Source organism: Aplidium turbinatum, chromosome 8 (assembly GCF_918807975.1).
Source record: "Aplidium turbinatum chromosome 8, kaAplTurb1.1, whole genome shotgun sequence".
Classification (NCBI taxonomy): Eukaryota; Metazoa; Chordata; class Ascidiacea; order Aplousobranchia; family Polyclinidae; genus Aplidium; species Aplidium turbinatum.
The window spans coordinates 25,700,376-25,726,978 of NC_137479.1; the positions used below are offsets into that span (position 1 = coordinate 25,700,376).

Below are 26,603 nucleotides of genomic sequence, written 5' to 3' on the forward strand. Positions count from 1 at the left end.
TTTTTCACCTTCATAACTTACGTAGCAATATTAGATAAGATGAGATATTAAATAAATAAGATTAGATGTTGGTTTGTAAAATCAAATGTGATGGAATAGAGCATGACAATGTAGAATTTTAAGCAAGGTTTCATAATTTGGAATATGAAGCAAGGTTGAAAAATATTTTCATAGGGTGCTGTTTAAGAAAATAAGGCAGCATAATATAAAATAGTGAATGTATGGTACCTAGCAGAGGTGGGCACCCGCTACTTTTAAAGTAGCGCGCTACCGCTACTTGGGCCAAAGTAGCGCACGCTACCCGCTACCAATTTACAAAAGTAGCGCGCTACCGCTACTCGGGCCAAAGTAGCGCGTGCTACCGCTACATCTTCCGCTACTTTTGTCTAAAATGACACTAGGAAACACTCAAGTCCCTAGTGAGGCAAAAATGACCTTGAAAACGAATGTTATCATTTGTTTACGCTGTCATTTTGACGTCGTTATACAAAACACATTCTAAGGGAAATTTATTGTTACGCATCTTTCAAAAACACGAGCATTTCAAAATGAGAGTCACTATAAGTCCTGCCCGCTTTTGCTTAAGCACATCTTTTTCAACAAAGAAAAGTCTCTCCACCGCAGCACTGGAAGGAATGGGGGTGTTGTATTTAATGAACAGATGTTTTAACTCGGTATTCGAAAAGCTCAAGGACTTGCTCTTGTCCGAAAAAAAGGCGTCCACAATTGTTGCTTCCTTCTGCACTGACGTTTCACGGGATGGCGCAAACACTCCAAAAAATACATTCTCGGAGTCATGACTGGTGTTGGTGTCACTCTTCTCGGTATCAACCTGGCTTGATGTCTCCCACAACAGTCGAATTACATCTGTCTTGACTTTTTCTCGCAGTGCGTCAGCATCATCTGTGGAAACGTAGTGCAGAAGTTGTAGCCACGATGTCTTGAAGGAGGGATGAAGACATGATGCTATAACGCATTTCATGTTGTTGAAGCACTTGTTGAATCGTTTCTTCACCCCTCAAGGACTTTCACTTTCAACTCCTCACAGGTCACAAGATCACTGATCTCGGTCAACTTCTTCTCGCAAATTGTGATGGTTGGAAACAAGACTCATTAATATGCCTTGGACTCGCCCTGGAGAATGTCTAAAGCCTGGCAGATAGGTTTCATCACACGAAGATACTCGCCGAAGAAGTTGACGTCAGCTAGAAAAGACCGAAACTTTGCAACCAAGCCGATTATATAGCTGCTTGACCATGCCAGTATTGCAAAAAAACAAGCATTTTTTTCAATTTAAATTAAAAAGTAGCGGGAGTGCGACTGAAAAAAAGGTAGCGCCTCTCCCGCTACCGCTACTTTGGAATAAAAATAACGCCTCTACTGCAGCCGCTACTCCAACTAAAAAGTAGCGCCGCTACTTTTACCAAAAAAGTAGCGTCGCCCAGTAGAGCCGCTACAAAAGTAGCGCGCTACTGCCCACCTCTGGTACCTAGCTTATATATTTTTTAGTTACAGGATTATCATTTTTGCACTATTTATTATCTATGTAGCACTAATTTATTAGGCCCTATCTAAGTTTGAAAAAAGCTTAGGCTATAAAAATATTATGATTGTAATAGGTAGGTATTTATGCTTTTCATGTTAACTGCATGATGTTATGGTGATAAGTTATTAAATATGAGAACAAAATTGTTATGTAAAAGTATAAATGCATTTTGTGTGGACATGAAATCATCATCTTTCTTAATATCAGGATGGTTCCTCATATATTTTTTGGCTTAACTGTGTTTTAAAAGTTAGCAAATAACAATCAGAATTACAAATCAACTACCTTATGGTTGGTAAAAACAAAAGGTCATAAATAGGAACTTTAAAAACATTAAAGTTTGAAACCAAACACATTTTGTTATAGCTTTGTCTAAATTTAAAGATGTTTGCAAACATGTCAGTTCATTCACTAGCTTAGCAATATTCAGACTAAATAATACCATATTTATTTGTGTATAAGACAAGTCACACCCCTAACTTATGCCTGGCAAAATGATACCAAATTTCTAAGTCCCACTTTGAAATTATTAATGTACGGTATGTTGAGTTGCATCTCGACTTTGTGACTTAACACGTGAAAGACTTTATCTTACACTCCAATAAATATATACTGTTTGTACAAACAATTGTTATATATATATATATATCATATATTTTTTTTTTGAATATATAGCTGTGCAAAATTTTTCTGTCTGTTTTCTATAGTCAAAAAGATCATTAAAAGGTCGTTAAGGTTCTTTGAGGCTAAAAAAATAATCTTGTAGAAATTGAGAATAAATTTTTAAAAATATGTTTCATTAAATTATGGAAGATCTCACTTACTAATATGCAATTTATGCATTGTATTTTTAATATTTTGACAGTTCTTAAAAAAATATTTAATTGTGTTACTCATAGCCTACTGTTGTTAATTTTATTATTGTAACTCAATACATATCTTTTTGTTAATATGGCGCCTTCTGATGAAGTTATTTATGGAAACCACCTGCAGGAAGTAAGTGTTTATTACATCAATGTTGATAAAGTTCAATCGGAGAAAGTGGGCCATTTATGGTGGAGACTGACTGAATTACTTCATCTTGAATGATGTGATTCGTATGCCACCATACCTGGAATGCTGCAAGGCCTCAATTACTTCTTTATCGAATTTTCATTTGTTTAATGGCTTCTACTTGAGTGACCCAAGATTTGTGTCTATCGTGGAGGTTTTACTCTTTAGACTTTAGAGATACTTTGCTTTTGGTACAACTGTAGCAAAATGAATAGGCCTATTCAACTTTTTCCAAATCAAACCAATATAGGTGCCCATAGTCATTTCTTGATGTGCTCATCATCATCATAAGTTTAACATCTATTTATTTTCCGAATGTTTTTGATTGCTTTACCTCACACTACAAGTATGATAATAATTGCTACCATTGTATGATAATTAAGAGGTACATCTACCCAGAAAATTACCCCTGTAAATAGTTTGGGTTTTTATTTAGGAAAATATGACTGGGGAGATTTTATCTGAGACAGTATTTATTAAGCTGAATGTTATCAGTTCTAAGGATTTATTCTCAGTGGAACATTTATGAAGGATACTTTACTGCATTCTTTTGTGTGTACCTTATATTCCTACTTACCTCATGTCTTGGTAAATTATGGAAATTCTGCCAGTTATCTGCTTGGTTACTTTGTTCTCAGTGAATGATTTTAGCAAAGGTTGCCAGTGACTACTTGTCCAAAAGGTTTTCTGTTGCATCATTTTCTTAAAATAATCGTTGTCGTTTGGAAAAATGACGCTTAATGATTTGTTAACAGACATTTTAAATATTTCCCTTTTTCAGGCTGGAGTTAACTATCGGGTAATGAGAGTGCAAGTTTTGTCCGGACATCGCTTAGCTAAGAAAGATATCTTTGGTGCTAGGTGTGTATCCATTTTACATTCTTAAAACCAGACCAGAGTCGTTAACCACAAAATTTAACATGCTTGTTTTCTAAACCTATGGTATTACTTTGTTAAGCACTTCATTAACAAAATTATTTAATTCAACTGCAGTAGTCTTTGTCAGTAAAGCTATTATATAACTGTTGCATCTATCCAATTCTCCAGTGTCGTATTTTTTTCATAAATTATGACACAGCGAACTAAACACTTTGCTACATCTATGCGTAAAGATTTAGCCTGTGTCAGACTTTTCTGTTGGCTGCTGACGATCATTGTATCATCATGGCAGTGATAGCTAGAATTGTGTAACTTTCTGTCACTCTGACAGTTAGCAACATACTGAAAATAAAGCAGATGAAAAATCACATTTTTTTTACTCCCTTTTTAAAACGAAATAGAAACTTCTTGAGGTCATAGATTATAATGTTAGCACTTGGCATAAATGGTATTATAAATGTGGAGTTTAATCAAATATAGTTATTAATATCTGAAACCTTAACAGCCTGTTTCACCTAAATAAGGATCATCAGAAGCATAGGCGCCGACTCCGGGGGGGCGGAGGGGCGGCGCCCCCCCCGCAAATTATTTAAAAAAAATCCTAAATCAAATGTTTCTAAGTTCAGATTTGCGTTAGTTTGACCTTCATTACGGATCGATCTCAATTAAAAGATCTACTTGTTGCAACAAGAGCGCTGCTCCTAAGATAACAAAAGAAACAGAAGTACGGTAGCTGATAAACGCCAGCATGGTGCCGTTGAAGCGGGTCTGCTGCTATTCGGTGAGTCCGATTCGGTGAGAGCCTTTTCGGTGAGAGCTTTTTTCGGAGAGTTTGCTATTCGGTGATTTTTTGAATTTTTTTTTTTGAAAATTATCGGGTACCGTGGCCTAATTATGATTGCCGCTTTTACATCGTTTTAACGTAGCTAAACGTTGAAATAAGACCCTAACCCTAAAACAGCAATGATAATTAGGCTACGGTAGCTTACCTGATAATTTAAAAAAAAAATCAGCAAATAGGGTTCTCATCGAAAAAGGCTCTCCCCGAATAGGGAACTCACCGAATCGGACTCACCGAAACGGGCCATTCCGCGTTGAAGCATAGTGACAATGATTGAAAAACGTTTTTTTTTTTGATTTCCTTCGCTTTGTTTTTTCTTGAGAGTGTCAATAACAAGGTGTTGTTTGCTCAGTTTAGTATCTACGCGTATTAAGAGCTAAAGTTCAAAGTGACCAGCATATAATTCGAAGTAGCCTACAGGCCTCGAAATTCGTTTTTGTTGACGGCGGACAAACGTGTCCGGTCTGAGCAGCTATCTCGGCGGACACACCAGTTTTAGCCGTGGATCGTCATGCTTAATCACTTTATCTTGATAATAATTCTTCTCCATTTCAGAACTATAACTGCGGTTTTAGAAGGCTTTTTAAAAAATCAGTAAAGTCACTCCGAAAGGCTTTCATCAGACCAACGACTTGCGCTTGAAGAGTCAAAGCGCCGTGTAGCTGGTCAATACGTCACATAACTGATTAACTTCCACCGAACGAGCTCGTGTCGCTTCTTGCGTCACAATGCTCTGGGCAGGAGTCGGAAAATTTCTACACCAATGGTACTATTTTCTGCTGTGCAAACTTTCACAGGTTTTTTTCTTTAGGTTTATTTTTGCGTGTCATGTGAGCGACAGTGGATTTTCCTTGGGTCTTTTCTTTCTTACTTTAATACCAAAACTTAACGAATTTTGTTGCATCTTGCTGTAATACCCTACTCGTATAATCTAATTTAGTAACCAACCTTGCCGTATCAGTATTACTCGGAGATCAAAGCCAGACATTGTGAGGTAAAACTTGAACTAAATTGCGCGTGATTAGTGTAGAAGTACCTGTACTCCTATCGATTCTTAGCGAAGAATTCACCTTTGTTACGCTGATTCAATGTCATCAATCGTTGAAGCAACGTAAAAATCGAAAGTTTTCCTCCTTGAATGGAAGCTAAGGGATACAGTATTCACATTTTGTAGATGCGCGCTAGAATGCGCTGGAAAATATATTATCGCAACAATTGTTCGTGCTATGCAATGACGATTTGTATCGCTAGTTCCTGTGTTATTTCTCGGCGGACAAATATGACCGATCTAGATGGTACTTCCCGCGGACATCACATGCTGTGACGGCGGACATGTCCGCCGTGAATTTCGAGGCGTGAGCCTACATTATAAAGCTTTGCGATATACAATGGCAGATAGACGCAAACAAACATCAATGCTGACAAACATCAGCATTTTGAATGTAAGCAATCGGTCGGCTAAATAGTTTGCCTTCCCGGCAATTTTCAAAACCCGGCGCCTATGAAGAAGGACCTTATTCAAATAGAATCTTGGCCTGTTTTTGCTTGGCATTGAGCACTTTTTGTAGTATTAATAGTTTTCATTGTTTTAAATGTGGAGTTTAGTAATTTTCAGTAAAACTATAAGCAGTAGGCCTAGTCCACAAAATGTGGCCAAGTCAGACTGTATCTTTAGAACTGGCAGTGGAAGCATTACAATCCGTCTTTTAAATTTTATGTTTTTGTGCTCAGTGATCCCTATGTGACAGTGTCACTGTATGAAATGAAACGATCCAAGAAAACATTTGATGCCATAGACACGACGACAAAGAAAAAGGTAAAGGCGTTTAATTAACTTATATTGAAACAAAATCCCAATAAAATTTTCTTTGATATTGCAGTGACAGTTGTTGCTCAAGTTTAGTTTCCCACTGTAGTTGCGGGAACGACTATGATCCATGGAAGTACTTGCTCTTGTCTCATTTCTGATTTTTTTGTCAAGTTAAGTTGTCGAAAATTAACAAAGCTTGACGATGGTTTGCCAGCTATTTACTCTAATTTAATTGATTTTTAGATTGATATATTTTGTGGTTAGATATATGGTACCTTAATAACAAAAGCTCATTAAACCATGCATATTTTGTGTACCGGTACCCATTTATTTTCAAAGTAAACATTGAATTGCATGTGCTTGGTAGAAGTGAGTCAAGCATATTGTGTGTAATTCACATCATCACATGCTTATTAGCTGTTTTTTCTTACAGACGCTTAATCCTGTTTGGGATGAAGAATTTCACTTCAGAGTGAGTGTAGTTTGGCATGACTGGTTTTATAGTGATTTTGATACTTTTCCTAAGATACTTGTTGAACAATGCTTGTGTATTACATAGGTCGCCCCCAGAGAAAACAGACTCCTTTTTGAAGTATTTGATGAAAACAGGCTGGTAAGTTGTTAAACAAAATTTATATTTAAAGCATCATAATATTAATCATGTTCCTTTTGAACTGCTATACTACAAAAGTTTATCAAACTAACCTAACTTTGTGTTTGCTCCTCTTTAACCTATTTGAGTTGGTGAAGCTCGGTTTTAAAGATAATATGAAAATAGGAGTGTTGCAGGGTGAACGTTTGCCATAAATTTGTAGCTTCATATTGGCCGGAAGCATGAGGTTAGGTGTCTTCACAATTTAGTGGATTACCAATTCGTACATCTTAATATGAAAACTAAAAGTATCTTTAATCATCAGGACGTAGTTTGTCCCAATAAGAACAAACGCTTTAAAATTAACTTTCAGATTTTTCAAAATTTTGTTCTAGAAATGCTGTACTTCCAAGGTCCCTTCTACATCGGTTAATTTGAATTTTACAATCACAGTCTATCGAGTTAAACTTTTTTAAATTTTGCTAACACGTCTAAAAGCCCCTTTCAATACGATGCTCTATTTCCATTTGTTTTGTTTTCATGATATAGATTCTTAGCCGTGAAAATAATGATAGTTTAAGATTTATTTTTCAAAACTTTAAAGATGTTGCGTTGCGTGGGTGAAGATGATAATTGAAAACTATCTATTTTTGAGCCACATTGATTGAAATCGCAAGAAAAATCCGTCTAAAAACGCGCGGTTTATGCTTGCCAGGATCCGGCGTCTGAACGATTTCTATGATGTTGATAGTTGTCACTCGTACGAGTAGAAAGTTAAAATTGTTGTGGCATGTGATTTTCATGCAATGTTTGCATAACGTAAAACCAAACTAATTTGGATCGTTACACAACCATCAAAAACTGCTTATCTCGTCTGGCATTGAAGCGATGTAAGTGATGACTTTTGTTTGCTGTCAATGGTAATAAACCGCTAAGTTCATGGAATCATGGTCTCGCCTAGCCATTCCTACGCTATTAAAAACATTTTTAGTTTATTTAAGAATACCATTCTGATGACGAGGCGTTGTGTGAAGCTTACCTTTGCTCTACGATAGATTAGATTCATGTAAACAGCTGTGCCGTTTGATTAGCGTTGTTAGTTGTTTGATGCTGACGGCTAAGTTGTTTGGTTGTTTGTTTGGAACCTTGGGTTTTGTATTCTTTGGATTGAATCTCTGTTTTGAGAAAGTTTTTCAGTTTTATGCACAAAAATTCCAGGACTATCTCTCGATGGTTTGTCGAGCATGGCGATTGAGTATTGAACCAACACCAATCTTTGTGCTTGCGGTTGGTTTAATGCCTTTTCTGGAAACTCTTGTCCATGATCCTTCCTTTACAAGTTGCCTTTATCACATCGTTTCAACGTTGCTAAACGTTGACCGCAAACTCGGTTTGGTTGTTGCCCACTCTGGGATAGCTCTTCTGTTGTGAGCAATCTCACGACTTTTTGCAAATGTTTCGTTTGTGATAGTTTAGCATTATTGCGATGAGTTTTCTTCCCTTTTTGTCTGCAATTTTTTTACAAATAGAAACTATGCAAATTTTAGATCTGAGAGTGAGCAATATGTTTGGTTGATTTGAGGTGTTGCTACCGTGCCATATTTTAAACTGATTGTCCTGCTTTGGTATCATGCACGTTATAACGTCCGTGTTTTGTCGCTTTTACCTTTTCGAGACCTCTGCTATGTTTGTCATATAATGTTTTTTCGTTGTGATGGTCAGAAATAAAAACAAACTGAACTGATTGATGTACCCATGTTCCGTTGATTGACAGCATAACGACACAAAATAGCACTAGGCGAATGTGACCACAGTGCATTTTTATTTTTTGGGTATCCAACTATCCAAAGCAAATCTCTTAATCTGTGGAAAATTTTAACAAAGTTACCTTGCTTTCGGGTCACCTTTTAAAAATTTCCACCACATGATTTTAGATAACTGATTTTTAATCACGTGAGTGTTGTTGCTTAAGTGACGTCATGCAGTTTTGTCGCGCTTCACGCGCGCGAAACAATCGAGCGTACTCCATCACGTGACCTCGACTTGGAGTTCTGCTTGTGTTCTCTCATTAATCCGGTTCCTCATACGATATGTGACTGCTAGCTGGAAATATTTGCTCTTTAAATGTCGTTTTAACGTCTGACAACGTTAAGACGATGAGAACTTTGCCAGCTTGAACACATCGGTCGCCAAGTGAAGTAGGCGTAAGTAAGCCTAAACTATTCCATACCTATCGATTTTAACAACTGCTGTCAGTTGCCAAACTCAGAAATTGAACCATGGCCTTGTTGACAAATCTTTTCCTTTTTGTAACGAGCTGTTTATGGCTTCTTGAGTGGTTTGCGTTGAAAGTTAGTTTCGAAATCACTAAAACTTGTCAACGTTTTGTGACGTTGGTATTGGGCCATCTGCTATTGATTGCTTGGAATGCTAATTATTACAACGGTATGTATACTTTGGTCTGAACTTTTTTTTTTGCCTAACAAAAAGTAATAATTTGACAATTTGTTCCTGTGAGTTGAATTGTGATGTCTTCTGTCTCCCTTGCCAACAAATTTGTTCTTGATTTAACGTTTTCTCACGTTCAATCAACATCAATAACACCGATTTAGTGAAGAAGAAGTTTTAAATGACATAAAAAGATTTCAACCTTCCTCATCGATTACTGTAATTTCTGTTCACTCTTGCTCTTGTTTACTCTTGCTGTATCCACTGCCCATGCGTTGCCTTGGAAAATCAATATTTCAATTTGTGAAAATTGTTGTTGCTACTGCTGACTGCGCAACTGCTCTATTTTTTCTTGAGAAGAAATTTTAATTATTTTTGTAAACAATTTATGCAAGTTTGCCTCATAACTTGTAGTAGATTCCAATGCCCTCGAAGATCCGAGTTTCTATGAAGTCCAATAAAATGTATTTATCATTCATCATCAGTCTTGCCCGATATTAACTATATAAAAGATAAAAAAAGATTAATCGGCGTATTTCTAACCGCGAACACCAGATGATGGCATCCAGTCGGGTCCCCAGACAGCAAAATCCGTCAGTTTTACATTGATTCAACGTTTAAATGTCTGCAGATGTTGAATCAATGTAAAAATGACGAATTTTGCTGTCTGGAAGTACAGCTAAAATCCATTTCTTTTTACTCCTTTCTAGACTTATGTTAATTTCATAGAACTTTCTACCATTGCTAGATTTGATCATCATCACAACACACAGCTTTTAATTTCGAAATATATTGCTTTCTAGACACGCGACGACTTCTTGGGACAAGTTGATATGCCCATTAACAGTTCTTACGTCACGGTAAGTAACTATGTGTGAACGTGCGCGATAATATTGCAAGTAAATATAAATAACCAATATCGTTAAATCAAATGGTGCAACATGTGACCCTTCACAAAATGACTTCAAATTATGCAATTTTAAGCTATTTTGCATATTGTTTCTATCCAGCGAAATCTTTCTCACATTGACTCAACGTCTGTAAACGTTGAGTTTACTTTAAAAGAATAAATTTCACTGGCTTCGTACTTCGCTGGTCACGTGCATTTCGTTTACAAACATAAAGCAAAGTTATGAATGTTTGCAATGAAAACGAGGGAACGTTTCGTTCACACGATCCCTGTTCTGCATCTCTCAGTTTCCAGACAAAACTTAGGACTTTCTACCTGGTCTAATTACTATAGGTACGTTAAAAAAGAATACCGTAGGTTGCATCGTTTAGAACAGGGGTGTCCAAACGTTTTCCCAGGCGGGCCAAATTTGATAATGCGGAAGTGCCCGCGGGCCAACAGCCTCCGACAATCTTGTTATTGCTTTAAGAAAGATGCATATAAAGCAATATTGTATTATTTAATGTCATTTTCATACATTATAACAAAGCAATATGCAGATTTAAGCATTTTATTGTACTGTATGCATATCATTGGGTATCATTTAAGTTAGGCTGTAGTGTATATGTTGCCCGCTTTTCTATCAGAAATTAACACATCCAAAAACGTTGTAAAACACAGCTATATGTCAAGGATGAAACTGACGTCTTGATTTCTATTTAAATTCTATACCTAGGTCAAGTCTGTTTCGAGGTTACTGGTAGACAAGCGTGAAATATCCCGAAGATGGGAATAATGAAAATGAAGCATTGCTCGACTGTATTACTCATTACAACATTCTCTAGCAATAATAGTTGATTTGCGATTCTGACCCAACAATTATTTTAACTTTTCTCGCCTGGATTTGTCGATAAGAAAATACTGTCTTTATCAATTTAATAAAAATGCAAGCATCAAAGTTCACTATTTGAAGAGCCATGCGCATGAGTTTCCAGAAAACCTTGGGAAAGTTAGTGAAGAACAGGATATTAAATTATGGAGGAACGTTATCAAGGTCGGTGGGATTGTCATATGATGGCTGACTATTGCTGGAGTTTTAAAAGAGAAATTCCAGATGCTGCTCATGAAAGAAAGTCCCTCAAAAGAGCATTTTTAAGCTTATAAGTGAAGAGTTCATATTTTATGATACAAGCTCTTTTTTTGACTGTTTCTGAACTCGCCCTGCCCAAGTCCCTTTGAGTCAATCTTTATTTTGGCACTTTGCTATTTCTGTGTGTGTCTTCAGAATTTCTGCACTCCATTGGAATGTCTATGTGCATATTGTGTGAACTGTAGGCCATAATTCAGATAATACCTTGTCACTGTCCTATCGACATGTTCGTCAGCATAATGTAGCGTTTGATGTTATTATAGTTGCTCTTTTGCATGCCTATTTTTTATTCCAAGGCATGAAATTTTAATAAAGACAACGCAAATTTGTGTGAATATAATATAGAATGCTTGTTTGCTAATTAAAGCTAGAGTATTGCAGGTAAAACAGTGTTTTTTGCATCAGAATTCCTTGTTTTGACAACAGAGGGGGGCAAAAATTGATTTTTTTTTTTAAATTAGGGATATTTCATATCTCAAAAACGTGATGTGATAGAGAAAATCTGAGTTCATTTTCGGATTCAGTGCCCCAAAATTAGCTAAAATGAGTTGTCAATACCCAAACCTGAAATTTTGTGTAGACCAGTGTAATCATTGAATTGCCAAACTTGCATGCATGGCCGACATATTTGAGCACTTGAATGAACTCAATATCAAAATGCAAGGCAAAGGTGAAAACATACTGACATGTTCTGACAAGATAAGAGGATTTAAAGAGAAAATAGTACTCTGGAGAAACGAGTTATGAAGGGGATCACTGAAAATGTTTCCCAGAAGCAACCTAAATAGTATTGATAAAGAATTGGTGTTTGATTTGGCCAAAGAGAACCTACTTTGTTACATGAGAAATATGACTATTACTTTTCACAATTATCACGGAACAATGCGATTGGATCCGAAATCCTTTTGCGGCTAATGCTGAAATATCAACGCAAAACTTGACTTTGCCTGAGAAAACTTTCTTGAACTACGAAATGACAGAACTTCGAGATTAAAATTCAGCGATGTTCCACTTGATGAGTTTTGGATTTCTATTGAAGAAGAATATAAGCAAATTTCGCAAGCTGCTTTTAAAATTCTGCTCCAGTTTTGCACCACTTATTTGTGTGAACAAAGTTTTTCTACTTTGGTATTGATCAAAAATATAAAAAGATCCTGCAAGAAATTGATGGTGAACTTCGAGTTGTTCTTTCAAATATTGAGCCAACTATACAGTTAATGTGCTCATTGAAACAAGCGCAAATATCTCATTAAAATAAATTATAGTTTTTTTTTACATTTTGAAAATGTGTCGGCCGAATTGTGCCGCAGAATTTTAAAGAGTTTTTAAGTGTGCCGTGAGTAAATAAAGGTTGCGGAGCACTGGTCTAGAGACACATTCATTTCATATATTTGCAGAACGAAGCTACAAACGGAACGATTCCTCACAGAGATTTCCCACTGAGACCAAGAAGGTGCGAGGCTTGTATGCAATGTTGTGACATTTTCTTTGAACTTTTAAAACGGTATCATGAAGACTTGTCTAGCATTTTAGTTTTGGAAATTGCTCTCTTTCTCGTTTAATCTGTCTGGTTGCCTTCTGGTAATTTAAGATTTTAACTAACTTGACAAAAAACAGCCAGTCTTTTTTCCACCTTCGAGCATGGCAGCAAGTGTTGCAGGGCTAAGTGAAGTGCTTTCAGTGGGTTTCGAACCAACGTCCTTTTCAGTTTCGGTTCATACACTCTCACTATTTATCCACTTAGCACATTTGTCTTGGTCAATAGATCAGTCCTTTTTTACATTGATTCGACATTTATAGACTTAGAATGTATGTATATAGGACTGGTTTGGCGACTGGCGAATGAGAATTCCGCCAAAATCCCACCACATACGAATTGAAATGGACACTGATTACAACCTGGTATAAATATGTTCAAATATTTTTAGTTCAAAATCGAGAGTGAAGGGACACTTGAGATTGAAGCTGTCTTTCTTGGATGATCGAAGTCCGGTGGAAAATCAAGATGATTCTCCAAACGACGTACGTATCCACAATCCTCTTCTATCTCTCGTATTGAACATATCCTCTTTTATCTCCCTTTGAAAGAATAGAATCCTCTATTCTTTTAAAGGCACTAATGATGCTTTACAGCAGTAGAGCGAAATGCATATGCCATAAATAGGGTTCTGCTGATTTTCCATGCACTTTTAATAAAAAAAATACCGAATTGATGCTTGATGGAGAATCACTGGCCTGCTGCTTCGTAGTCAGGAGATCCCCTATTTCTAAGGGAACTCAATAAACGTATTGAACATAGAAGAGAAAATAACCTCTTTACATACATACATCAAAACCTTTCAAATACTTTTATTTTAAAGCAAGCCGGATAAATTTCGACTTGTACACACACCTCCAAAGGCGGGTTGCTATCACTTCCTTCACTAGGTAAAAAATCTATTTTTCCGCATCTCTAGCATAATTGATCTATGAGTTTTAAAAAATGAAGAGCCCTAAACGTAGATGCTAAATTTATGTTCAGCAAACATTTTGAAAACTAAACTGTCTTCATCTGCAGTGCTATAAGTGTAGCTGTAGACATTAAATCAGACATTTATTGAACACGTATTGTTCTTCAAGGCTGACTGGGACATGGTGGATGATGCCACGACAGAGGCGAATGATGCCATGACAGCCAACTTGGCTCTTCCGGAGGGATGGGAAGAGAGACAGGATAATTTGGGAAGAACATTCTTCGCCAACCACGCCACCCACACAACCCGTTGGTCAAGACCTTCAAAGTGGGTCTCGTTGCATTTTGTAGCTCATCCTGTTTCCGACACCGTGAATTTGATAGTTCAATTGATGTATACTTGTGCTAAAGCGTGCGTTTTTTTCCTGTTTGGTTTGTTAAGAATTGCCTGTGTCCCGGTTTATTGTTTTTTCTCTCATTGCTTCATTCAGCTTCCTGAAAATTGCAATTCTTCATTTTTTTGTGGACGTGAAACGATCTTTATGCTTCTTTACCTCATTCTGCGCTTCTTCATCAGTGTTCCCGCGTCCACTTCTCAATCGTCGCCTGATGCAAATTCCTCCACAACCGATCATGATACCCGGAGCACAGCTCAACCTCCAGCAGAGGATAATGATTCGCCACTTTCAACTGCCGCTGCAGCTGAGCTGTTCCAACAACGCAGGCACATCAGCGAGGATGTATCTGAGCCAACTACGTCATCGACAGAACAATATAACGACAGAGAGGTTCAAATTTAATTTGAAACATTTGTAGAATACATTTGCAATGAAACATAGGTTCATCGGCGAAACACAACGCAGTTTTCAATGCATAAGGGTTGTGAGCAATTGCACGAAAGACTAGCTGCTCTCTAGTAGCCTTCCAGTGTAGTCTGAGAACATCATAAATCTGTTGTTGTGAAAGGATAGACCCTTTACCCCAGAAGCCCATACGACGACGATGATAATATGCAATTGATAATTGAAATGCTTCATAAATCTCTTCATCAAATGTTACTCATCAAATAAGCTCCTGTATTGTTCATCATCCATGCAACTGTACGGATTGTCAGCATTGTTTTATTTTGCAAATTTACTTTTTTGGCTCAAGCCATGCACAACTTCATTTAATCGTGAAGTTACGTAATTTCACGCCAACAATGACATCACAATGACAGCAAATGATGAGACTGGTTGTTATATGTTTAGTGGGAAGTGTTGGAGGACAGGCTCAACGACTTGACTTCATCCCTAGACGAAATTACTTTTCAGCCGTCAACCTCTGGTCACTTAAACCTCAACCGCTCGCCCAGTCTTCCCACGTGTAAGTTTTATTGTCTGTGTATTTCTCACACAAGCTCAATGATCACCAGCAAACGATTATCACAAGTTTTTTTTTAATGGTCTAAAATATAAAAACAAGCCAAGATCCCAGTAGAAGAAGAGAATGAGCCAATGCAGCAAATAATTTTTTGAAAACTTTGAATAACCCGAAAATGCATGATGAAAGCAATGGCAGTGTAGATTTAATGTGCACAGAAATTTCATATTGTGAACTTATTTGAAGTATGACATGAGGCAAGTGTGATAAAGCGTAATGTCATGGCAGCAATTTTTTTGTAAGTACGGTGCCGTTGCTTATTTGCTGCTTTTGGAATACACTTCTATCTCAAGGAAGTGCAATATTTCTATCTACTACACGTGATCAAGACAATGAAACATCTTTTGAAAAATATCTTCTGACTTCTGATAAATATCTTCGTGTGAGGATAAATTCGTTTGTCATTCCAGTACACGTGATGTATTACTGTGCTTACCTAAAAATAAATTTACATGCGAAAATTAACAAGTGTTGCTTGTTATATAGCCGCTTCTCTACCGGTTGTTGGTGACGAGGAGGAATCGCTTCCTAATGGGTGGGAGGCCCGGTATCAGAAAGGCACCGGTAGGAAGTATTATGTCGATCATATCAACCACAAAACGTCTTGGGTTAGCCCTCGCGGTTCTAAGGTGAGATCAAAACCGCTACAATTTAGTCACAACTGTAAAGATGATGCAATAGTTTTTGTTGTTTATTTTATTTTTGGTAATATTGTTAATGTTTATAATTTTATATTGTTGGTTTTTTGATGAAACAGGTTTTTAATATTTAATCAATGAATTCACCATGATTGAAACATTTTCAGTCTCTGCTTTCCATATATGGTTATCTCTGACGTCAGTACAGTTTCATTAAAGTAGTTCCACAGAGGCAATTCTTATGTTCAACATCATACCAACTTCTCGTTTCACCACGGTTACCCCCGCTGAGACGAGGGTTTCTTTGCTTTCTCGAAATCAGTTCTTGTTCTCGATCAAGGTCTTCATCTTGTCTCTCCAACCCAATGTTGGACGTGTCCTCTTCCACAGGATGTCTTCTGTAGCTATTCTCTTCGAAAAGCACCACTTTCTGATCCAGTTTTTACTCTTTCTCCGAAAATGCCTCGACCGTTCTCGTTCAAACATCCAATATGAGTCCAACATTAACTCCTTTGGTTTCGCAGTTGGCATTTCCCCCCTTACGATACCGCACTCACTTTGGTATTACCCTTTCTGTTCTCTCTTATTTTGTGGTCACCCATGTCGTGCTGCCTTGAAGCATGATACTTTCTATACATGCAACATGCACTTCCTTTCATCTACCATGGCACCTTATTTCTTGACAAAAGGCCACAAATTTCCTCCACGAGCGCCGCATTCTTATCAATGGCGCTGAATTTTCCACAACGTACCGTTCCTTCATTTCTACAAAGTGGGTCTCCTGGATAACGAAATCTTTTAACTTTAACCAGGTCACTCATCTCTCAACGTGTCTCATAAACGTGTTGGTAAATAATGGGCTGTTTATGACTAAAGTTTGTTGTATAGAGAACTCAGAGCACAAGATCGGGAGCTGCAGATTTGACACCAGCAAAATCATCCAAGCATCTCCCTCGTGGATGGGAAATGAAGTAAATTTCTTCATTTGTTTGTTTATTTATCTTATGCCGGGAGAAATAATACCTAGCCATCATTGTATTATCATCTATAGTTAAAAGTGTCCATGTTTTTGCTTATTGCGAGTATTGTGAGCGCAACTTTTTTTGTTAATCAAGTCTGATTTTAGTTACGGGATAATATATTGCATATTTTATTTGTTTGAACAATCTTGTGATTATTTGACATCTTTTATTGTGTTGTATAATTGTTTATAAAATTCTTGTTACGCCTTTTCTACAAAAAAAGTTAGTCAAAATGTATTTGATGGTGAATAACTTTCTCGAATTAAAAGCAAGATATGTCACTGTAAAGTGTTAATGTTAATGGTTTAAGAAATTTATGAAGAGTGGTGCTCTCCAATGATTGAACCAATTTAGCCACCAAATCCGTTCTTTTAACGTCGATTCAACGGCTGCAGTCTTTGAATCCGCGTAAAAGGACGGATTTGCCAACTATTGTAGAAACACTGCGATCTCATGCGTTGCTTTCAACTTAGAATTGCCCCCAGTGGACGCCCGTTCTTTATCGATCACATTCGAAGGATAACAACTTGGACCGACCCCCGCGGTGATACTTCCTCCGACCCCAATGTTCTTGGCCCTCTTCCTGTGAGTACTGTAGTTTGTACAGATTAAACGTAGAGTGGCTACATGAGCAGTTCATTGAACAATGATTATTGTTGAACAATAATAGTGATATCACTATTAACACAGCACAAAAATGTTCCATGTCAAACAAAAAAGCCAAGCAGAGCGACTTACATCAAATACATTCACTAATCACTAAAAGCTTAACAGGTTATTTCACCCTTATTGGAATCATTAGAAGGTTCTTATTCAAATAGAGCAGTTCATTTTGTTGGGTAGTAACCTAAAAAATGATGATGATTGATGATGAATGAATGATGATCATTTCTTGTGTCGAGGTGTGAGCATTCAGTATTTTGATATGTTGAGCTGTGCAAGTTTTTCTCCGTATTACTTTTTTTACACTTCTGCATAAGCGCGACTAATTTTCCCGTTTCTCTTTCCAGGGTGGATGGGAGGAAAGGATCCACACTGATGGAAGAACATTTTTTGTTGACCACAGTAAGTTTTTGATGCATTGTGTGAGCTTCCTGGATCGAAAAACTCTACGTCTTTAATTTTTGTTCATTTTCTTGGTATTTTTACAATTCCATTGACCTGTTTGCAGTTTTTTGCTGCATAGTTTTTCTTGTGTTTAAATACAAACAATATCTTCCACAGTCAACCACAGGACGTGCTGGGATGACCCAAGACTGATGCGTCCTGAAATAACAGGACCCGTAAGTGACTATTTTTGCCTTTTTTAATAAAAATTTGGTAGCTAATATATGTTGTTAATCACTGAAAGAAGCTCAGTTGAAAAACATTGCGTTCTTTTTCACATATCTTTCAGGCTTGCATGGGAGGCAGATGAACTCATAAAACAAACATGATACGATGTGTATATAATGTGCTCTCTATACAAAAGGGTACAGCACGTGCTTCACCTGCACAACCTTCCCAATAAACATAGTGTCAGTGTGTGTTCTTTCTTGCATCATCCTACCCTCTGGATAGTATATGTGTTTTGATGCCACGTGGTTGCAACATGGAGCCCTGCAGTTACATTAACTTTTTTAAAGCCCTCTAGAAGAAAGAAAATTTGACCAACAGTTCTGCTTTTCCAGGCCGTCCCGTATTCCCGAGATTACAAGCAGAAATATGAATTCTTCAAAACCAAACTACGGGAAATAACTCCAGTGAGTTCTGCTGAAAAAAAAAGTCATACCGGTTCTGAATTGTGCAAGATGTACTCAACTTAATTTCAGCACGGAGGTTTTCTTCTGCGAATGTTTTCAATTCTTTCAGTTTGTCTCAAGATTGTTTTCACTCACAGCGATCCAACACACAGTACACAGGCCTTGCCAACTTGCGAAGCTACAAGAATGACTGGAGCCCGATGTAATTTCGATTTTAAACTCTAGGCGAAATGTACTTAAGGTCTTTTTAAAATGATAATTTTAAAAATCCAAATTTTCAAAGTGTGTTCACTAAACCTCAAATCACCGCAGAACTTCTACTTTCTCTTTAAAAAATCGACAACTCTTTCGCTATTGTCAGTGTTACTAAATGCTTTTCGGATTTTCGGCATAACTTTCAAAATCTAGTTCTTTTTTTTATATGGTACCAATAACACAAGAGTAGCTTAAAATCGCCCAAAATATATACAAAGACTATATTTATTAGTTACTACTGAAGCTATCAACTTATATTGACGATTTTAATGACAACCAAGTGTAACAGATCGGGCTCCAGTCAAATATAAAGCTTGCGCGTTGGCATGGCCTGCATAATTACACAAGTGGTCGTGGTTTCACAGTTGTGTTCCCGCTGTCATTAACTACATGAAGATGCTAACGGATATAATGATGCCATAGTCGTGTCTTACTTTTAGGTTCGCTTTTCTTAATGTACACATGTTCCATAGTGACAAATATTTTGCTGATAAGATGAAATGTTTTTTGTGTGGTTCACATTTTGTGTACGTAACATCTCAAACTGTATGTTTTACTTTCAGCGCGATCTTCCAAGCAAATTTGAAATGCAAATCGATCGTAAGAACGTTCTCAATGACTCGTACGCGGCAATTAGCACAGTTCGAAAGCTGAGTTTGCTCAAGGCTAGATTGTGGATCGATTTCGATCGAGAGAAGGGCCTTGACTATGGGGGCGTGGCGAGGGAGTGGTTTTACGTTTTGTCCAAGGAAATGTTCAATCCTTACTATGGACTTTTCGAATATTCAGCGGCGTGAGTTTTGTAAAACTAAGGACTTTACATTACGGGATGCGAAGCTCCGCTTTTCCATCAACACAGGGTCGATTCTCATCTTTAGAATTCTTTTACGCCTTGCTACAAACTTACTTTCAACAAAAAAACTTAAATTACGTAAAAACCAACTTCACTATTTTATATAATCCATAAAAGATACAATATTTTGTAAATCAGAAATAAACGTAACCCTTCTAGTGTTGCGGATAAGCCAAAAACGGATGTCGTTTCGCATGCCTATGATCTAAAATCCCTAAAAACACACACCTTTTCATTTTGCTTCAAAAAGGATTTATTCCGGTGGCTGGTGAACTTCCTATTTTTTACTCCCAGTGACAACTACACGCTGCAGATCAATCCTAACTCAGGAGTGTGCAACGAGAACCACTTGGATTGGTTCAAGTTCATCGGTCGGGTGGCAGGAATGGCGGTCTTCCATGGGAAGTTGCTTGACGGTAATTACAAATGCTTACTTGCAATAGTGTTTGGTGCAGTTCCAGACAGCAAATCCGTCATTTTTACATGGATTCAACGTCCGCAGACGTTGAATCCATGTAAAAATAACGGATTTTGCTGTCTGGGATAACGCACGAAATCAAAAGAGTTCTTTTTCAACAAGTCTGTTCTACAAGTGCTCCGCTGATAATACATTCGCAAAATGTATTAAAGAAATATATCACGTTCTCTTCAATCACAGTTGTTGTTTACATCATTTTTACGTATTGTGTCTTTGCAACAATGTAAAAACCGACCACATCTGAAGGCTGGTTGGGTTCATCTAGTTAGTAGTTCATTGTCTGCTAGAATTTACGGATGCTTCCGGATTGCGCAATAATCTCAAAACTGGAACTTTATTTTCAGCATTTTTTATTCGCCCCTTTTACAAGATGGTACTTGGCAAGCCTATAACGCTGCGTGACATGGAGTCTGTGGTAAGCATTGCTTTTGGGAAAACAAATCATTTTCTTTGATATAGTGATTGAGAAATTAATTATTTGATTTACTGAACCTAAGAAATCGTTTCGTAAGCTTAATCTGAAACCTAATTTATTGTAAATGCCTGGACTGCTGATGCAGATCCAGTCAGCTTTGCAGATGGTTAAGAGATGACAAGTTGCTTTTCCAGCTTCGCAATTCGCATCCATAGAAATGTATGATCAATTAAATCCAAGACGAATGTAGTACATTTACTATATAAACATTTTTGGCGTTGAGGCAATATCTAATATCTATTTGTATGGAAATAGAGATTCTTTGTGAACTGCCGGTGCGAATCCGGAATATCTTACCAACTTTTTTCTTTTACTTCCACTCTTAGGACAGCGAGTACTACAACTCCTTGAAGTGGATCCTGGAGAATGATCCCACTGATTTGGATCTTTACTTCACCGTTGATGAAGAGTTGTTTGGAGAGATGATCATGAATGACTTGAAAAAAGGAGGATCGAACATCCAAGTAACCAATGAGAACAAGCGAGAATACATCCAGTGAGAGAATGTCAAATTTCTGTTGTTTTTTTCTCGCATTCAGGCTTGCGTCAGGTTGTTGAAGTTTTAGTTGAAGTGGACAGGAAGCAAGGAAGCCCCTCTTCGTGTCCACCTTTAAGCATGCCTTTAAGTGTATTGCTCAGGACATAAGCGGATGCTTTTGAGCGGCGTCGAACCGGCGCCCATTTGAGCGTCCTATCAAAGGTCTCATCACTCGGTTATGCAGTCGACAAATGTTTGTTTAAAAGTGTCAAGTATGCTCAATAAAGTATATTTATATTTCTTTGCAGACTCGTGATAAAGTGGCGGTTTGTCTCCAGAGTCCAAAATCAAATGAAAGCCTTTCTACACGTAAGAGGATGGTTTAATTAAGATTTTCTTCGTGTGGACGTGAATCTGTCGTTGCCAGCTGTTGGTTTGACGCGAACATTAAAGAGGTTTTTATTTTTAGGGCTTCAACGATGTGGTTCCAACCGGTTTGTTGAAAATCTTCGACGAGAATGAAATGGAATTGTTGATGTGCGGCCTGGGCACAGTAGATGTTAAGGACTGGAGGAAAAATACAAACTACAAGGGCGAATATTCAGCAAACCATAAAGTCATCCTGTGGTTTTGGAAGGTAATATTGCACTTTCATATCCAGGACGAAGCCATTTATACCCAGACAGCAAATCAACCGTTTTTTACATTGATTTGACGTCTGCAGACGTTGAATCAATATAAAACACGGATGATTTGCTGTCTAAAAGGAAACTCGTTTCATCTTTTTAGACAATCTTGCTGATGGACCGAGAGAGCAGGATTCGTTTTCTTCAGTTTGTCACCGGCACCTCTCGCGTGCCAATGAATGGTTTTGGAGAGCTGTGGGGGAGCAATGGGCCCCAGTTATTCACCATTGAAAAGTGGGGCACTCCCGACAAATTACCCCGCGCCCACACTTGGTGAGTAGCAGATTTTCTTTGCACTTTAAACTTTTTCACGACATAGTTGTGTACATTGTAATATACAATATATGTTAATTATCATTAGTTGTGGAGATTTTAGTTTTTGTAACGTTTTGAAAAGTGACAAACGTTTGATGCCCTTCGCACATAGTGTCGTGAATTGTTATATATTTTGGTTGAACAAATTTTTTCAAAATTACACGTAAATTTTTTCAAAATTTTTCTCAAATTTTTTCAAAATTTGTTTCTGAAAACGGATGTATTGTATTTGAAGTCAACATTTTCACTTCTTATTTGGTTCAAAGTTTAGCAACCCTGAATAGCCAAATTGGTCAATTACTATCATACTTCAACGTTACCAAAAAGCCATTCACTTTTTCTACTTTGTTATTCCTTGTATGTTCACAGCTTCAATCGACTTGATCTTCCGCCGTACCGAACCTTCGAGGAACTGCGCCACAAGCTCATCCTGGCCGTTGAAAGCACACAGGGCTTTGAGGGAGTAGATTGATTCCCAGACAACAAATCGGTCATTTTTACATTGATTCAACGTCTGTGCGACGGGGATTTTCTCCGTGTCGGATGAATACTTACGAATGTACATTGGTTGAACTCATGAAGCCACGTTGAATCTTTTGGGGAGTGACGGTTTGATTTGTTGCTAGGTGATAGGTGTTTCCCCTTTGTCACCAGAAATGTCACCTAGATAGTATTTTGCATCGCTTCAAGTTCAACGTCTGATGATTTTTAAACGACGTAAAAATGACCACTTTTTTTATGGCATTAACACGAGCGCGTTTGTCGCTTGTGTATTGTATTTGAACGTCTGATGTTGTTGGTGACGCAACCGTCAGGATCTTGCATTCGTCGAGCATTTTTACCTTATTTGTATCTTAGCTGCAGGTTTATGTTCGTTGTTTTTTTAACTTTCATCTATGTGTTGTACCATCGCAGTCAGCAACAAAAATGTTCTTTACATTGATTCAACGTCTGCAGACGCTGAATCAATGTAAAAAAGCACTTTTTTTTGCTGACCGACCTGCGACTTTCGACGTGAATGATTACACTTAACCATTTCATAGAATAAGGTGTTCCAGCTTGCAAATCCATTAATTTTTGCAATTCAGAACAATGTAAAAAATGGCAGATTTACTGACTTGGCCCATGACAGCATTTTTCTGGCGCCATAAAAACTTTATTCTTTTCTTATCCCAGAAGATGAAGCTTTTATGCTATTTGATAAAGTGACTAGTTTTATTACGTTATCAGACACATACTCTTTGACGTTGCTGCTTGTTTTTCATGTTTCCTATTTGTTCTTTTCCTTTTGAAGTATTGTTCGATTCTTTATGATTTAAGCCTGAAAAATTTAATTTATCTTGTTACATCGATTGCGAGTCTGGTAACGTTAAATCAATTAAGATTGCTGCGTTCTGCTATCCAAGTTTGAGCATTGCGAGCAAAGGAAATACAGCAGTTTGTAACTGTTGCCTGTTGTTAGCTTTGTTTTATTATCACAAACCTTAATTTTGTTTTATTTTATGCAAGTCTACCTTGAAATTATGTTTATTTTATTATTAACGCCTTATATTAAGTGGATGCTAACTCTGTGTCTGTTCTAATATCCATAGTCCCAGCTCAACCATGACTAAAACACCATGGAGAATTGGAGATGACACATTGACGAAAACTTTACTAAAACCTGTAATTGTTTCCCCAGACATTTACATTGATTTAACGTTTGCAGACCTTAAACCAATGTAAAAAAAATTTGTCCAGTTTACATTGTTGACTGCTAAGTCACGTGTGCAGTTGCTGTGACATCATAATCATTATTTACTGATCTATAAGCGTCCTCTTTCGTATCATTTACTTTACGCTGTATTTCCATGTCTTCTGAGCAAGCGTTTGTTTAAACATCTCATGTCAACTTAGATGTAGATTAGCAACAAATTGTTGGCCATCTAAGCGGCCAAGTAAAGTTTAAGGGATTGATAAAAGGAAGAAAATGGCGCCAAATGCTAAGCAGCCGCCTTCAAGCCGGTGCTGGTTTTGTGCTTTTCGGACCTCCAGGCTTGCTTTTGTAATTTGGCGGCGAAGTGGCATCGAGTCGGACTGGTGATTATGGGAGCACCAGTTCGTCTCCCCACCATGCCCTTTATAAATACGTAAAACGTGTTTTGATTTGTGTTGTTGGAGTAATACAAAATCCATAAACAGATGAAACCAAGCAACCACACGGCATTTAACATAATATATTAAACTGAACATAAACTATAAACTACGAACGTTTTCGGCCATACACATGTTAGCCCTTTTCAAGTAACGAAAAAATAACTGATTTTACATCTACATTGAAATAAATAACTGATCTACACACTAAATTGACAACGAATATGTGAATATCTGCACATTATTGTGTTTTATTGGAGTCTCCCCCATGCTACTTATACTGGGTCATCCCCCGATTTGAGTAAAATGCTTAACATAGTTACAAAGCGTTTCCAACTTTAACTTGGTCTGTGTAGCATGTTGACCATAAACCGAGATGAATTTTGGAGATTTCATCATCAGAAGACCTTTAATATACGAAACACGCGGTAAAAGTGCATTGTTTTCATTCAGTTGATACAAATCATTTCCTCATGGATTAGCCTCTTTCGCTTCGTCTCTGTATGTTTTCGCATCTACGTCACCGACGGCATTTTATCATCCTATTTGTTCTATGAATATTTTGATCTTTATTCTATATTTTCTTTTTTGGTGTAATTCTTGTACTCTATCCTGTTCTTATAGCAACAAAGTTGTAAATGTCAGTTTGCTATTGTCTAGATTTTTGTGCCATATAAAAGCGAGCAATTGGTTGACTGACAGATTTATGTACGGTGAGTTTAAATAAATTCAAATGTTTCAATTATGCAACCTCTCTTGCAGTGTTTCGGTCGATTTCTGATTCATATTAAGGTTTAGTCAGTGCCAATGATTTAGATTCGTTGGCAAAAGAGTAGCCAAGTGAAAAAATTTTGGAATGATCTTTCGTAATTATTTCGATAAATCAATTCCAAGAACTTTATGATGTTTGTGGACAACATACTGGAAATTTGTTTGACAGTGTTTAATGTTTATGTTTGGAAGCAATTTGCTGCAACGTCAACATATTAGGCTACAGAATTAAATCTCATCTAGATTTACAGTAGCCTACAGTAACTAGATCGTAGTATTACATTACTACGATCATAGGCGTAGGGGGCATGGGTTCAGGGTTCAACCGCACCCCCAAACTTTTAAATTAGTTGAAAATTTGGGTAAATTTGTCTAGTTCATGTTGCTAGTTTTGGAAAGTGCCGGGTAATGAATTAAAACTAAACTGGTACATAAATTTAGCAATTTCAAAGTTGTATAAATCTTTTGACTTTATGATATCGAGTTGTTATAAAAGGGTGTGACATGGTCAGCATGTTTCATGGATGATGAAACCAAAGACTGGCTGCTCTCTAGTAGCCTTCCAGTGTAGTCCGGGAACATTGTGAATTTGGGGTAGTAAAAGGATAGACCCTCGGCCCCAGAGGTTCACACAACGACGTGGTCAGCCCATTTGCCTTTTATAACAGCATTGACTGCCGTATTTTGCAAAACACTGGAACCTCGAAAGCAGAGGTGGGCAGTAGCGCGCTACTTTTATGATAAAAGTAACTTTTTTCCAAAGTAACGGTAGCGGGTGAGGCGCTACTTTTTTTCAGTCGCACTTCCGCTACCCGCTACTTTTTAATGTAAAGTGAAAAACATACTCGTTTTTTTGGCAACAATGGCGTGGTCAAGCAGCTATATAATCGGTTTGGTTGCAAAGTTTCGGTCTTTTGCGAATCTCGTCACGACTCCGAGGATGAATTTTTTGGTGTGTTAACGCCATCCCGTGAAACGTCGGTGCAGATGGAAACAGCAATTGCGGACGCCTTTTTTCGGACAGGAGCAAGTCATTGAAGAGATTTCTCTGTTGAAAAAAAAGCCAAAGCGGGCAGAGTTTATATAGTGACTCTCATTTTGAAATGCTCGTGTTTTTGAAAAATGCGTAACAACAAACTTCCCTTAGAATGTGTTTTCTGTAACGACGTTAAAATGAAAGTGCAAACAAATGATAACATTCGTTTTCAAGGTCATTTTTGCGTCACTAGGGACTTGAAGAATGTTTCGTAGTGTCATTTTAGAGAAAAGTAGCGGAAGAACTACTTTTAATTAGTCCGAGTAGCGGTAGCGGGTAGGCTATAGCGCGCTAGTTTTGTAAATTGGTAGCGGGTAGCGGCAGGGGCGCCGGAACGATTTTTGACTGGGGGGGCAAGATTACAAAAAAAGGGCACTTTTGTTTACTAAAATACCATTTTTTTTCAAGTTTTAAGATAAAATATAGCGATAATGATAATCCGGTATACAAAGAAGGGCACCATGCTATGTTATAATGATGTAACCTACTGTCAAGCCTTAAAGCAGCCTGCGGCCATGGCCGCTAAGTAGTGCTTGAATGAACCGCCGGTGCTACCTCCTCAATCGGCCAAGTTTGGCCGCCGGTCTCTTTTAGCCAATTATTTAATTTCGCAATAGAATGATTGTGGATTAACTGTCG

General features: G+C 37.5%; 1 protein-coding gene across 1 annotated transcript; it reads left to right on the forward strand.

Annotated features, from left to right (window-relative positions):
* The first annotated feature begins 2,414 nt into the window (after positions 1–2,414).
* On the forward strand, positions 2,415–24,894 carry LOC145776356 (E3 ubiquitin-protein ligase NEDD4-like). The gene is made up of 25 exons (XM_082587753.1): positions 2,415–2,542; positions 3,381–3,460; positions 6,051–6,135; positions 6,563–6,601; positions 6,689–6,742; positions 9,973–10,029; positions 12,606–12,661; positions 13,137–13,230; positions 13,828–13,988; positions 14,238–14,448; positions 14,911–15,025; positions 15,569–15,711; positions 16,609–16,691; positions 17,216–17,327; positions 17,753–17,807; positions 17,967–18,025; positions 18,413–18,484; positions 19,303–19,532; positions 19,887–20,008; positions 20,415–20,485; positions 20,872–21,041; positions 21,332–21,392; positions 21,493–21,660; positions 21,813–21,982; positions 22,394–24,894. The coding sequence occupies exons 1-25, from the start codon at positions 2,498–2,500 to the stop codon at positions 22,494–22,496; spliced, it is 2,616 nt and encodes an 871-aa protein (XP_082443879.1). The 5' UTR covers positions 2,415–2,497; the 3' UTR covers positions 22,497–24,894.
* Positions 24,895–26,603: the final 1,709 nt, after the last annotated feature.

Excerpts from the sequence above, each read along its gene's own strand:
- LOC145776356 (XM_082587753.1), top strand. The coding sequence starts at position 2,498 with ATGGCGCCTTCTGATGAAGTTATTTATGGAAACCACCTGCAGGAA. Across the intron at positions 17,808-17,966 it reads AACATTTTTTGTTGACCACA|TCAACCACAGGACGTGCTGG; the intron begins GTAAGTTTTTGA and ends TATCTTCCACAG. Across the intron at positions 21,661-21,812 it reads TCATCCTGTGGTTTTGGAAG|ACAATCTTGCTGATGGACCG; the intron begins GTAATATTGCAC and ends TCATCTTTTTAG.